The sequence below is a fragment of the Saccopteryx bilineata genome, chromosome 1, assembly GCF_036850765.1.
Source record: "Saccopteryx bilineata isolate mSacBil1 chromosome 1, mSacBil1_pri_phased_curated, whole genome shotgun sequence".
In the NCBI taxonomy this organism is placed as follows: Eukaryota; Metazoa; Chordata; class Mammalia; order Chiroptera; family Emballonuridae; genus Saccopteryx; species Saccopteryx bilineata.
This window is the reverse complement of record NC_089490.1, coordinates 204931021-204945272: the sequence shown is the minus strand read 5'-3', so window position 1 is coordinate 204945272 and position 14252 is coordinate 204931021. Positions and strand designations below refer to the sequence as shown.

Here is a 14252-nt window from a genome sequence, read left to right as displayed (position 1 = left end):
CCCCTTCAGGGGCCGCAACCAGATTTAACTGTTTGTTAAAGGCTGTATCGAGCTCCTACTGGCACTGAGCTCAGTACCATGAAGAAACAGAGACCAGGGGATTTAAGACTCCATTGGGGGCTCCTGGCCAGAGGCATCTGAAGGGAAGTGCGATTCATACAAGACTCTAAAACAAGATGAATGGAACCCCCAGTAAAACTTCCGGTGTCGACACAGCAGTACTGATGTATTTTTAACGTGTATTGGTATTGTTTCTTTCTCTTTGCTTTGCAAAGCGCTTTGTATCCAGGGCAGTTTTCCCTCTCAACCAGGTGGCCAGGTCAAGAGCGCAAACTTGCGATCAACAAACACTCAAGTTCAGAAAGAGCTTGTTTGACAATGTGAGCAGAATACACCTATGAGGGCTGACCCACGCACTCACCTTTGAAGAGGATGACCCTGGGCAGGAGCTCCATTCTGACCAAACTGATGGGGTCCAGGAGGTGGGAGGCTCTGAGGCAGCCCCACCCCAGGTGCAGCCACCATGGGCCCTGTGGGCTTCATCACACCTGCAAAGGAGGGGTACGGACTCGTTAGAGGGAAGAAGTTAAGAGATACCTGTGGGAAATGCATGGGGGGGGGGATGATGGAGCAGAGAAGAAAGGAACCGTTTTCACACGAAACAAGAACTAAAGCAGGAGCCGTGAGTTTTGCTTTGGTATGGGCACCATGACAGGACACAGAACAGAAGATACCAGAGGGTGTCAGAAGACCAAGCTGGACAAAAGTCAGGGTAAGACACACAGCATCCTAACTCCAACTGTGGAGCAGAGCCTCTGAACTTGCCCGTGTGAGTGAGCGCCTGAGAGAAGCAGAGAGGGGCCCATTCCCTAGCACCCCGGCATGGCCTGTGGACTGACCACCGTCTTGGGCTGACCACCATCCAGGAGTCCAGACCTTGCTCCCCGGCCCCCCGGAGTGCAGCCTGCGGGATGACAACTGTCCCGGGCTACCACCCGGGGCTCCCCAGGCCCCCCGGAGCGTGACCTGTGGGATGACAACCGTCCCGGGCTGACCATCGCCCTAGGAGTGCAGACCCTAGGTGACAGGCAGCTGCAGCCGACTGCTCAGTCCTCCGTGTCACGCATGGTCTGGGTGCTCCAGCCGTGGCTGCATGCTCAGTCACAAGCAGCTCTTCCGAGACAGGCCTTGAAAGGCTTCTCTCTAGACCTGCTCTCAGATGCTTCTCTCTCTTCTAGAGAAAGTGGCACAGGAGACCAACCATGGAGCCCGCCATCAGATGCACTAGAGAGGTGTGTCTCTTGACACACTAGCAGTGTATCTGGCTAGAAGTGAGGACCTCGCTTTCCCCTCTCAACTGGAATACTGGTGGCCCCTCTTAGCCTGTTAAAAGGACTGGAAGAAAGGTACATCTTCTGTTTGCCCTCCAACCCCCATCCTGCGGGTTTCTGCTCCAACCCGTTCCATTCACGGGGACCGACCCTGCGTTGTGGCTTGTCCTCAGCGACCTCCTAGTGGCCTACTGGACACACCTGCTTGTGATCTCACAGTGCTATTTCATACTCAACACACTTTTTTTCTTTTATCTTCCTCTGGAAGATTACCTCCCACCCGTGCCGCCACCCACCCAGGAGGAGTGTCTCATGTTGTCATCATAACACACCCGAGAGCATGTGGCCAGATGTGCGGGTGACCTGGAATGGGCGCGGCCAGGGAGGGCAGTACCCCTGAATAACAGCCAACCTCACAGACGCGTCTTCTCTTAAAACAGGGCTCCTCAAACATAAGGAAAACTTATATTCTCTTTACAGTCAGTTTTATTTACCAGTTTTTTGTATACCTAGAACAAAACCAAAACTACAGTTCTTATCACACGACACTTCTACACGAAGTTCTAAACCCCAAGCCCAGCCACTGAGAAAACCTGAGGCCAGTGGTCACAGGTACCAGCTCCGCCCACCACGTGACCTCTGGGACCCTGACAGGACACCACAGTCATTCAAAACCTGGCCGCCAGCACTGCGGTGGCGATAACGTGCCCGTCTCTGAAGACAGTGCTGAGTGCTCAACACGCGGAGGGTCCAGGAGTGCCCAGAACGGCACTGGGCACATAAAGGCAACCACTCACGACCCCGGCTCCGCGCCCCGGCCATGTCCCGCCTCCTTTTCTCAGGGGTTAACGTTCTAGCAACATGGGTGCACCATCATTATATGCACACTCGTATTTTCACTTTTAACACATTATTTGGGACAAAAGTGGGAATTTAGTAAATTCACAATTTACTAAAATAGTAAATAATTACATGCACTACAGGAAACCAAAGTTATTCTCACGTCTTAAGGAAAGAAGGATGGAAGCAGCAATCGCATCAAACCTTACACATGGGTCCACAGAGGGTCAAGGCCAGGCCCGGGGGGGGGGGGAGGGCCCTGTGAATGCTCTGCACCTACTAATAAACTTCTGCCTCTAAAAACAAAACAAAACCAAAGAATCATGATTCTCTTGTACTTATGCAAAACTGCCGTTATACACCAACCTTACTAAAACTTTCTTTCCCTTTTATTTTTGTATATCAACTCTACAGCAATGATTCAAACTCATTCTCATTCACCATACTCAAAGAGCCCTCGAGGCACTGAGCTCACACAGACAAGACGACTGTATTCAAACCAGCAGCGAGCGTGAGGAGTGGCCCTGTGCACAGGGACGACCGGACCCCTCCAGGGACTTGAGGAAAGTTCAGAGAGGAGCTGCTGAGGGAAGCCCTGAGGACAAGCCCGTGGTCACTCAGGGCAGACAGGACAGGGATTCTGGGCAGAAGCAAAGCTGGGCACAGGCAGGAGACAGCCTGGCATGGTCAGGACTCCCTGGCGTGGCACAGGCTTTGTGGAGAGGGTGGGAAGGGCCCAAGCAGAGGGCACCCAGGTTGGCTGGGGTCAGACTGCAAAGTCTCGTGTGCATTTGGACTTCACCCTCAGGGCAAGGGGCACTCAGGATCGCGTTATCTGCAGACACAGCCATCCACTGGCCACATCACTAGCACTGAAAAGTGATCAGAAATAAAGAGAAGTCGGGTTCTTCACAGAGCAGTGTGAGACTCTCAGTAGGAAAGAAAAACTGGACCATGAGGACTGAAGACGCTTACACCAAAAGGAAACACCACCATCAGGGGCCAGCCTTCACGCAGGGCGCATACACTGACTAGCCTGCTCAGTGCCAAGGCCGGGTCCTCCCTGCTGGCCTCTCTGCAGGGTCCTGAGCAGGACAGACGGAATCTCTGTTTCCTGGATACTCTAACTCAGCAAAGCCACACCACTCGGGGCCCTGGCTGGGGCAGAGACGTGGCTCTGGGTGGAGAGGCAGTGGTCACTGTGGGACCAGGCCTCTGGGGTTGCCAAGCCTGGCTCCCTGGTTCCCTGATGCCCGTTAACAAATCCCTTCTGCGGGAGTGGTTTCTGACATCAGCAAAGAAACCCTAACTGAAATGTCACATGAGAGCACAACTTGGATTTGGCCCTGGAGCTGACAAACTAAAACCCAATTAAAAACCATTGGTAAAAATATGTGCATTAGAATACACAAAGACCAGCTCGCCCGGTCCGGGTAGGCTGACTCGCAATGACTATGCGGGGCGGATGCCGACAGAAGCCCAGCCTGAACCCCGTACACCAACAGCTCTTGCCTCTCGGCTCCCAGACCAGTGGTCCTCAGCCAGAGATGGGTCTGCCCCTGATGAAGGGACATTCAGCAATGGCCAGGGGTTCTGGTTGCCCCAGTGGGGTAGGAGAGCACTGGTACCCGATGGGCAGGGCCAAGGATGCTGCTAACCCTCTTACAGCGCCCAGCACAGCCCCCAGTGCAGAACTGGAGGCCCCAGGTGTCCACAGTGGGCGGAGGAGAAGCCCACTCCCAAGAGCAGAGCGTCCAGCCAGCTCCCCTCCCCATGGTGTAACATGGAGTGCAGCCTTCCCAAACTCGACGTGGGGTCTCACCTTTCCTGGCTCAAAGTGCTTCCATGGCGCCCACTGCCCCAACACAAGCCTGACACAGTCTCCAGATGGCCAGTTCCACTCCGGGCACCTCTCACCACTCCCGCGGCACCGCTGCCACGCACACCCTCCCTCAGGTCCTCTGCAGGACCACACCCATCTGGCCACCCTCACCTCCCGTTCCCTCCAGTCTCCCTGCACCCATTACATCTTGGTTAGGTGGCCCTATCTATGCCTCCACACCACCCTCCACTTCCTGGTGACAGATCTCTCGGCAAGGTCCTCGTCAGCCTCCTTAGTGCGCGTCCTCCTGGCAGGCATACAAGGACCAAGACTAGGTGCGCTGCCCTCGCTACAACATCACCACAGTCACATGGCTCCCCAGTGGGGTTGTGCCATTTGGTGCCACCGAGCAACAGCGTTGCACAGAGAAACGGAGGGAGACATGTGTGTGAGGAGCCATGCCGTCCGCCCTACCAGACCTACGGCAGGACAAAACCTTCCCGAAACCACAACCGAGCTGCCTATGTCTGTCAGGGTACTACTGACAGAAGCATCACCACAGGACAAGAAAAGAAGGCACATACACCTGCTAACGACAAGATTTGAGGTTGTCAGCGCAGGAAAATAAAGGCTAGGTGCAGGTGCAGACAGCCTTCCATCACTAAACAAAAACATCACAATTTACAGAGGAGCAAGCGCCCAGGGCCTGATAGCTCAGGGTCCCCCTGAGAACTGAACAAGGAGCAGAGGTCAGAGCAGGAAGTGACCCCACAGAGACAGTGGCTTAAACGTTGGTCAATGCCAGCGCATTCTGCTGAAGGGAGCAGCAGCTTGACGCTCACTCTCTCATGAATAATTACTCAGTGAGCGCGCTCTGCTCCAGGTTGTCTGTGACTTCGCAGCACGGTGAACGGCAGAACCAGCACAGGCGTCAGAACAACCCAGGAGGGGCCTGGGGAAGGACCATGGGCAGCATGCCTGAAGCACCACACCGGAACTGCGCGGAGGCAGAGCGTGCGGGCAGGCCCTGCGCGGGGCCAGGTGACAGCCGGACAGGCTTTCCAGTAGAGCGGAGGGCAAGTCAGGGCCCAAGCAAACCAGCCCCCAAGTGACGAACAGCTTAGTGTCCCTGGAGTGACAGGTGCGGGAATGGGGCCGGTAAGCTGAAATGAAGAAAACAGGTAAAGTAACAAGGGCCTGGGAGCTTCCAATCCACTCAGGGTGAGGGGAAGCCATAGACTCTGTGATCCAGCTGAAGGGGGTCAGCACCGATCTGGTATAAAGCCCAGCGGCCAGGACTGGATGGCGGGGACAAGGCAGGACCGGAGAGAGGACCCGGGGTAGAGCTGGGAGGCTGGACAGGAAGAGAGACAGGACACAGAGGAGGACGCAGGTGCGGGAGGTGCTAACAATTACCCAGAGGACTTTGGGAGACCAACTGGTTCCGAGAAAGTAAAGGGGGAAGATTTTTTTGTTTTTGTTTTTGTTTTACACAGTAAAAGTTTCTAATTTGAGAATGAAAGATGCTACCAATGAGTGAGATATAGAATGCCAGGAAAAAATTCACAGTAGGCCCTGGCCAGTTAGCTCAGTGGTAGAGCATCAGCCTGGCATGCAGGAGTCCCGGGTTCGATTCCCGGCCAAGGCACACAGGAGAGGCGCCCATCTGCTTCTCCATCCCTCCCCCTCTCCTTCCTCTCTGTCTCTCTCTTCCCCTCCCGCAGCCCAAGGCTCCATTGGAGCAAAGTTGGCCCAGGCACTGAGGATGGCTCCATGGCCTCCGCCTCAGGCGCTAGAATGGTTCTGGTTGCAACAGAGCGACACCCCAGATGGTCAGAACATCGCCCCCTGGTGGGCATGCCTGGTGGATCCCAGTCGGGCGCATGCGGGAGTCTGTCTGACTGCCTCCCCATTTCCAACTTCAAAAAAATACAAAAAAAAAAAAAAAAAAGATAAAAATTCACAGTAACAAAACCAAAAATGTGAATTGTTTTGGAAATGCCAGGTGTGTTGTGCCTACGTCACCAGGCAGGCCACCAAGAACAAGGTGTGGAGTATAGGAGGGACCTGTGAGCTGAAGAAGCAGGTCTGAGAGACAGCTCTTTGCACAGAATGACACAATTTCAGGGAAACCCAGAGAGCGAGAAGAAAGAGGGTGAAGAGACAAAGAAGGAGAACAGCAACACTGACGGCGGCGTGGAAGAAGGGGCCTGTTAGAAAGACCTGTCCAGAAAGACACCAAGAAAAATAACAAAGGATAGTGTCTCTGAAACCACAGAGAAGAGGGTTTTGAACAAACAAAAGCGGTAAACAATGTCAGATTCAAAAGTGGACAGGACAGTGTCTATCGCATTCCGGAACTGGAGGCCACGGATGACACGGCGGGAGAAGGAGACAGAGGACGAGGCCCAGGCTGTGGAGTGGACATGACGCTGAGCCCCAGGGGAACAGAGAACTTGAGTGGAGCGCTTGTTGAAGACGACAGCTGTGAAGAGGAGCAGGGGTGGGAGGTGCTGAGTGTCACACTCCAGCATGCACTAGAGTTTGCTATTGTGCCCGTGAGGGCCCTGGGTACAAAGCCCTGGCTATGCCACCAGCTCTGAGACCTTGGACAAGTCACAGCACCCCAGATACTCCGTTCTTAGCTACAAAATAGGGCTAAGCATCTACCGCCCATCACTGCGTGCACATTAAATGAGGTTGTGCACGTCAAGCTTTTCGGATCAGTCTTTGATACATGGTGAACACTTGAAAGAGAGTAATTTATACAATTGTCATTATACATAAATCCAAGGGATGATGGACCACCTGACAGAGAAAACTTGAGAAAGATGGGTTAGTGGTTCCTAAAGGATCCAGAGAGACAGTACCACGAATGTTATGGGAGGACCAGCCCTGGACAAGACAAGCATGCCTCAGCCAAAGGTCTGTAAAAGCCAGAGGTGCCTGGATCCTCAGGATGGCTTTCCATAGGAAGTCCAGTCTCGGAGCGTCTTCCACAGCAGACGGTGCATGGCTGCTACCCCGGGGCGCCCTCACCCCTCAAGAACTCCCGCTCTCCACACCTGCTATCCTACCTAGCACAGCCTGGGTTTTACATGTCTGAGTCGGGCCTCGTGAGCCCCAAGAGACACTCACGGACACACACAGCCCATTTCCACCAAGAGTTTGAGCTGAATCCCTCAGCATCTCTTAGAAACCCCAAGAACTGTCTTACATAAACATTTCCGGAGAATCTGGGACCCTCAGACCCGAAACAAGCTATTATTAGCCTCACTCATGGCTCTGAAACCTGGTCTCTCAGGGCAACCCCTTGATAAAGGGAGGAGCCTTCGTGGGTTCGCGGCCACCGGAGCAAAGGCAGTCCCAATCTGTTACCTCTTTTATTCCCACGTTTATTCCTGAGGACAAGAGTCCCCACTGGGCATCATATTTTAAAGCAGCTAACATTGTACAATTATAAACTTCAAGGCACAGGCATGTACGCTCTTACCATTGAGTACTCTTAACTGTGCAAATCTAAGGATATTTTTTCCAGTATCAAAACTGATTGTATAATGTTACTGCCAAGCCCACTTGGGCATACACATAGCTATCGAGTGTTTTTCTGAGCATTTGCAGTGATACCACACCCAAAGAAAGTCTAAAATAAAACACTAGGGACTCTTCTTTGTTTAAATCTACACTTAAAAACCAAACTCGTATTCCACACTGTAACCAAACTGGTGATATGGCTCTTCCCCGAGAGCCTTCTCCAGTCAGCTCGGGCCACTGTGTTATGTAACAGTCGTCCCACGCTCCCAAAGCACTCCTTTGGGAGATCACGGGGCTCTGAGCCTGAGAGGTCAGCAACCGTGTACACGTCAGAACCGCACACTTCACCTGGTGGAGTGCCTGTGTGAGACGGGTCCCCATAGTGGCCATAATGCGGTGGAGAAAGGCCCATCCCGGACTGGGACTGAGAATACGGGGGTGTCGCCACGTAACCTTGTTGACTCATTGTGGAAATACCATTCCAAGAGACAGTTCTACAAAAGAACCCTGTAAACAGAAGGGAAAATGATGTCAACAAGAGGAACAGGTCATTGGACGCTATCAAAAATGTAAGCACTGTTCATGGGTGTTTCTGCTGGTTTGAGGATGGGAACAATCACCAGGCACACAAGACATCTTCACAGCATCCCCTAAAATACTCATAGACTTCAGGAAGTCACCCTACAGTCCTGGGCAAACTCTCAGGTATGAAACCTGCCCAGCTGCCCAGCACTCTGCGTCGGAAGACTCACATGTTGCAGACAAAAGTGGGCCTACTACTTCTGTGCCTCTCGTTTCCACGGCCCCACCTCAGCGCAGAGCATGCCACGGGTAGTGTTCCCGTGCCACTCAGCTCCCTGACTGCATTAACTGGCAGCAGGCTGCAATCAGCTGTTGTATAACCCGTGTTTTTTATAGTGCCATCCTAATCAGTCATTTTAATCAGGCACTTAGGACCAGGAGAAATCAATAGTCCAATGAATACAGCACAAGATAAAGAAGAGGATAATGGACTCATGAGTCACAAGTCAACTCAGCCAGGTGGCGGCCGACAGCACTGGAGAGTTGTCAGTGGTTTCTCGGGCCAAGATGACAGACTTCTTTCTGACTTAACTATCACACCTTTGAGAACATATGCACAAGTATTTAAGGAACTAAGGGAAAAAGTACAATTTCATATGTGTTTAGGCAGGCACGCACACACAAACACAACAGATCCATCTTGATTGTACTGAGAAAACCAAACAATTTGTTAAGATTTTTCCATTTTCCAGGTTTCACAAAATTGACTATTTTTTTAATAGTGACCATAGTCATTCTATTTACTGATTGATTTTTATGGGGGGGGGGGGGACACCGAACCACCGTTGTTCCATTCATCCACGCATTCATTGGTTGGTCCCTATGTGCCCTGACTGGGGATTGAACCCGTCACCCTGGCATGTCAGCGCTGCAACCAACTGAACCACCTGGCCAGGACAGAACTGTCTTCTTTAAAAAATGTACATCCAGGCTGAAAAAGAGAAGTGGGTTTTTATTCCTATGGGCCAATCCTTAGCTGTGCGTCTTGGAAAAAGCTGAAGACCCTCTCTGGGCCTCGTTCCCTCCCACAGAGCGAAGCCTCCACAAGCCTTTCCAGCTGTAAAGCACCGATTCTATAATGTCTCCTCAGTGTTTCACCCAGTTCAGGAGTCCTCTTCCTTCTGTTGTCTTACGATACCTTTTAATGTAAAAGATGGGTCGTGCCTACTAAGAACTAAACTAAATCAAAATTCAGGAAGAGGCATTATTCACTGGAGTCCTTTCCCATTAAACTCTTAAAGTTTGGGTATTTAAAGTAACCAGGTGAAAACTCCGTGCGACCAGGCAGCATCAGGCAGGGGCAGGGGCAGGGGCAGGGGCAGAGGCAGCCACGCGCAGGGGAAGCCCAGCCCAGGCCGCGTCCCCGCCCGCCGGCCCCGCAGGGAGACGTGGCAGCGCGACCGCAGCGCGGGGAGGCGGCCCGGCGCCTGTTGCCGCGCGACGGGGCGAGCCGGCGTCCGGCGGGTGTGCGCAGGAGGCCGGTCCCCGGCCCAGCTCCCTGCAAGGCTCCGCTTCCAGGCGCCACGTCAAACTTCCTCGCGCTGTCCCAGCGGCAGAAACCTGAGTCAGCGGCGGCAGCGCGACGTGGCGGCGCGCCACCTGGCACGGGAGGGCCCTCCGGACCTGCGCGCCCGCCGCCCGCTCCCACGACGGCCAGCCCGGTGCACGCCCGCGCCGAGGCCGGGGCCGGGGCCGGACCAGCCGGGCCGGGTCGGATCGGAGCAGCCCGCGTCCCCGCCGGCAGGTCCGACGCCCGGAGACACTTCCGCGCAGAGACCCCACGTCCCCGCCGCCGGGAAGCGGGGTGAGTAGCCACGGACACAGGAGAAGGTGCTCCGGGCCTGCAGCGAAGCGGCATCGGGGCTCGGAGCCGGGGGCCGCCCACGCCCCCGCGCTCGGTCCGGTCCGGTCCCGAGCTGCACGGCAGGGCCTGGAGCGACCCGAGGTCCGCCAGCCCGCCCCGCGCCCACGCCCACACCGCGAACCCGGGGGCCCGTCCGGACCTGCGTGACCCGCCGCCGCCCGGCTCCGCTCCCGGTGCCCGCGCCTGGAGCCCGAGCTCCCGCTGCTCGCGCCGCGCCTTCCCGTACGGCTGTGCCCACAGGCTGGCGGCGCGCGGACTTCAGCCCGGCCGGCAACTGCCACGTCAAAACTCCCGGCCGCGCGTCCCCGCACCGGGCCGCCCCCGGGGCCGCGCTCCCGCCGCGCACGCGCGCAGGGCTCCGGGGCGGGGCTATCTGTATGCTGGGCGGGGCCAGGCCCGGGACTATGTTAGGGTGGGCGGGTCTGGGGCGGGGCTATAGCAGGATGGGCGGGCCGGGTTAGGGTAGTATGGGAGTGACCGGGGCGGGGCTATAGCGGGGTGGGCGTGGCCTTTCGCCCAGCGCCTCGGCGGTCCACGGCGGGCCCTCCCTCTTCTCTATCCGCCTTTCCTGTCTGGCTTGTTTGTTTCCGTCCAACAGGTCACAGCTTTTTAAGGCTATGGCTCAGTCAGCGCCTCTTCGCCGCGCAGCCTGCAGGACGGCGGGAATGCGTGTGACGGTGCATTCACTCTTCCCCTCGCAGGCTGCAGGTCCATCCATCCGCGCCCTGCGCGTTCCTGGAGTGCCCGTACATCGCAGGTGCTGCGTGGCCGCTGTGAGAAGGCGCCCGATTCCGGACCTCCACGGGATCGCGGGGGAAGGCGAACCTGGCCCGTGTCCACAGCTGGAGGCCGAGGTCTGCAATGCACAGCCGGGGAGGCAGAGCTGTGCTAGCTGGAAAGCATGGGCAGCGCCGCCGTCTTCACTGAAGATTGGGAGTGCTGACTTCTGTGTATTCCTTCAGCGGAAGTCTACATGCCCCCTGTCTCTGAAGTAGGGTGGCTGACCTCACCCCAAAACGTCTCAGGGATTGCCACGTGTCTCCCACCCAGCGTTTAGCTCCCTCTGTTGTGACTGACGCAGCTGGGAAAGAAAGGCCGCCTACATGAGACCTAGAACTTGACCTCTCTAGCTTTTCAGGAACATCTGTCTGGTCTCTCTCTCTCTCTCTCTCTCTCTCTCACACACACACACACACACACACACACACTGCTAAATAGAAAAGCCTTCAACCAGCCCTCAGTTTGCTATAGCTACCACTCGGATCAAACTTACAAAAGGTAAAAGTACAGCCGTGTTTTCCAAATATACTTTCTTCTGGGATACAAGAAAATACAAGCTACTGGACATATCCCTTACTGAGGACACACCTCGGTAAAAACATACATGAGGATGATGCTGCCCTGAAATGCTACATGAGTTCTGCAGGCGTTCTAAGCTGTCCCAGCTCTCCCTGCTGTCCCAGTGTGATGAAGATGAAAGGTCCCTCTTCCACTCTCCTTCTGCAAGATCCCAAGCAGTGGTGCCCTGCCTACAGCCAGCTTCAAGTCTGGTCAGGTTTGAAAATCTACAATGAAAATTTTGTTTGAAATGTGTTTCCTCCATCCTCTGCATGATGACAATATTGGATGGCGTTTAGGAGGCTCTGCAGTATAGCTTTACATAACAAGTAGCAAATTAAAAGCCAATTTAAGTCACAGCCCTAGCTGGGTAGCTCAGTTGCTTGGAGCGTCGTCCCAGTGTGCCAAACTTGCAGGTTCAGTCCCCAGTCAGGGCACATACTAGAAACAACCAATAAATGCATGAATAAGTGGAACAATGAATTAATGTTTCTCTCTCGCTTTCCCTTTCTCTCTAAAATCAAATAATTTTTTTAAGTTGCTACATCTCAGCTATGTCACAATGCAGGCAAGTAGTCACTTGGAAATAGTAATACCATGTGCTCCTGGGTTCACTTGTGCCTATAAAACCACTAAATTTGAATTTGTAAATTCATTCTCACCCCTTGCTCAGGGATATCAGGACAACTTGTGGTTTCAGAGGGCAGTTTTAAGTTTCTAAATGTTCAAAACTGGAAGAGATTTTAGAGAAACGGATATTTTAGAGAAACGGATATTGAATCCAATATTCATTGAGGACTGAGTCATTTTATAGACTGAGGCACTGAGGTTCAGAAAATGAACATGACTAGTCTCAGCCTTAGTTGGAAGACGTGCCTTCTGATTCTGATTCCAAAGGTCTTTTCATCTCATATGTTTTTCTTTTTGATAGTGCTCTGATTTGCTATTCTCCATTAACTGGCTCTGCTTTTTTTCTCCTGTGACTGCCTTATCATCAAGATTTCAAATAACTAAAATACTAATTGATCACATAGTTCCACCAGTGATTGGACTTAAACTCACAAATATCTTTATCTTATGAAATGGACTTCTGGTTTCAGAACTGCTTCCCTCTGGTGGTGCCAGTGCCCACCCCTTAAGTGTGACAACCTTCTGACCTTCTTTCTGTGGTCAGATCACTGGCCTTCACCAGACCTGTTGCCACCTGAGCTCAGCCTCTGCCCTTCCATGTCACCCTGGTAACCACTCCTTAATTGCCAGGTGAGGTCATAGGGAATGCCCATGCGCTGGAGTTCTGTCTTCTGTAGGGTCTTTCTGTTCTGTCAAAGAAGAAAGTGGAAGCCCTGGCTGGTTAGCTCAGTCGTTAGAGCATCATCCTGAAATAAGGCTGTGGTTCCATCCCTGGTCAGAGCACACACAGGAAGTGACCAATGAGGGCCCAACTAAATCAAACAAATGAATGCTTTCCTCTCTCTTCCTCTCTCTCCCTCTCTGCCCCTTCCTCTCTTTGTCTCTCTAAAAATCTATTTAAAACAAATTTTTTTAAAGGAAGAAGAAAGCAGAGAGTCAACGCTACAAAAGACAATCCTCAGGGAGTGGCTTTCAGAAAGTCAGAGCTATGATGTTCTGTAGTGTAAGTAGTTTAGAGGTTTCTGATTCCCCACCCACAAACAGTTTGAAGAAGATTTATATTTGAAATAACTGAAATGGCCAAGACCTGGGCTGTGTTAAACACGGGGAAGCACAGTAAATAAGGCCCAGTTACATGGCATGGGGGCCGACATACAGTAGGCCTGTTGAGTAGCAACCAGTAACAATAACAATAGAGTTCCAGTTTTCATCAGGGCCAACCACAAGCTGTTTCTGGAATTACTGAATATATATATTTTTTTTCTTTTTTAAACAGCAGCTTTACTGAGATATAATTAACAACCTGCCCAAGTGTACACCCAAAGGTCTGGATACTTCTGCAGAGGTGTACTGCCATTGCCACCCCTTCAGAACGATTTTCATCCCTCTCCTACTTCCTGCTCTCCCTCCCCTGCCACAGCCAAAGGCAACCACTGCTCTGCTTTCTGTCTGTGCAGATCTGGACATTTCATACAAATGGGACCAAACAAGATGTGGTCCTTTGGGACAGCCCTTCCACCTAGCAGCCTGTCGTACGTTGGAATATGTATCTGCATTCCTCTCCTTTCTGTGCCAAGTACCGACCACGGGGTGGACACAGCCACCCTCGTTCACCTGCCCATCAGTGAGGGCACTTAGGTGGCTGCCCCCCTCTGGCTATTATGAATAATGCTGCTATAATTGTTCACGTGCAAGTTTTTGTCTGGATATATCTCTTCATTTTTTCCTGGGAATTTCAAATTAACAATGCACTCTCAAAAATGAATAAATCCATCAAAAAGCCCTGACAGTCTGGTTTCAAAGTCTGTGCTCTTGGCAGTGACGCCATGTTGCCACTTTGAGATTTTAACTTTAGAGTACGCAATGTCCCCCCCCATAAAAAAAAAAGACACTTAAAACTATTGAAAATAGAAATCTCTGGTGAGAATGAGTAAGAAAAAAAAGGTGGGGGGGGCACAAGTAAATATTTTAATTATAAGAAAACCTGACTTCATGACAGGTACTAAAACAACAAAAAGGTCCGAGACAGTTATGAGTCACTTTATGTTAATAAGCTTTAAAACCTTAGATAAAATCATCAAATTCTAAGGGGAAAAAAAGAAAAATATAACTCACCCAAGCTGATCCAAGAACTAGGAAAACGTTAACTGTGGACTTACCATGTGAGCCGGCAGTTCCACTCCTGGTGGAGTGACTTTCGGAAGATGTCCGATGTCACGCTGATTGCACCGCACCGCAGTGGCTATGGCCACAGAATGAGCAGGGTGGCACCACACTGTCAGGCTGACTCTGGTTTGAGCCCTGATCTCCA

General features: G+C 52.6%; 2 protein-coding genes across 3 annotated transcripts in view; one reads left to right on the top strand and one right to left on the bottom strand.

Annotated features, from left to right (window-relative positions):
* SEC24D (SEC24 homolog D, COPII coat complex component) overlaps positions 1–10310 on the bottom strand; it is a 59861-nt gene extending 49551 nt beyond the window's left edge. Inside the window, exons 1-3 of one of the 2 annotated variants that reach the window (XM_066233949.1) lie at positions 10113–10310; positions 7876–8034; positions 422–548 (exon numbers count right to left, since the gene is read on the bottom strand). In XM_066233949.1, coding sequence (XP_066090046.1) covers positions 422–548; positions 7876–7993 — 245 coding nt within the window. In that variant the 5' untranslated portion in view covers positions 7994–8034; positions 10113–10310. The remainder of the gene's footprint in view (positions 1–421; positions 549–7875; positions 8035–10112) is intronic. The other variant, XM_066233950.1, reaches the window with a different exon arrangement.
* On the top strand, positions 9028–13719 carry LOC136319445 (uncharacterized). The gene is made up of 3 exons (XM_066252704.1): positions 9028–9053; positions 9366–9913; positions 10682–13719. The coding sequence occupies exons 1-3, from the start codon at positions 9028–9030 to the stop codon at positions 10966–10968; spliced, it is 861 nt and encodes a 286-aa protein (XP_066108801.1). The 3' UTR covers positions 10969–13719.
* The last annotated feature ends 533 nt before the right edge of the window (positions 13720–14252 follow it).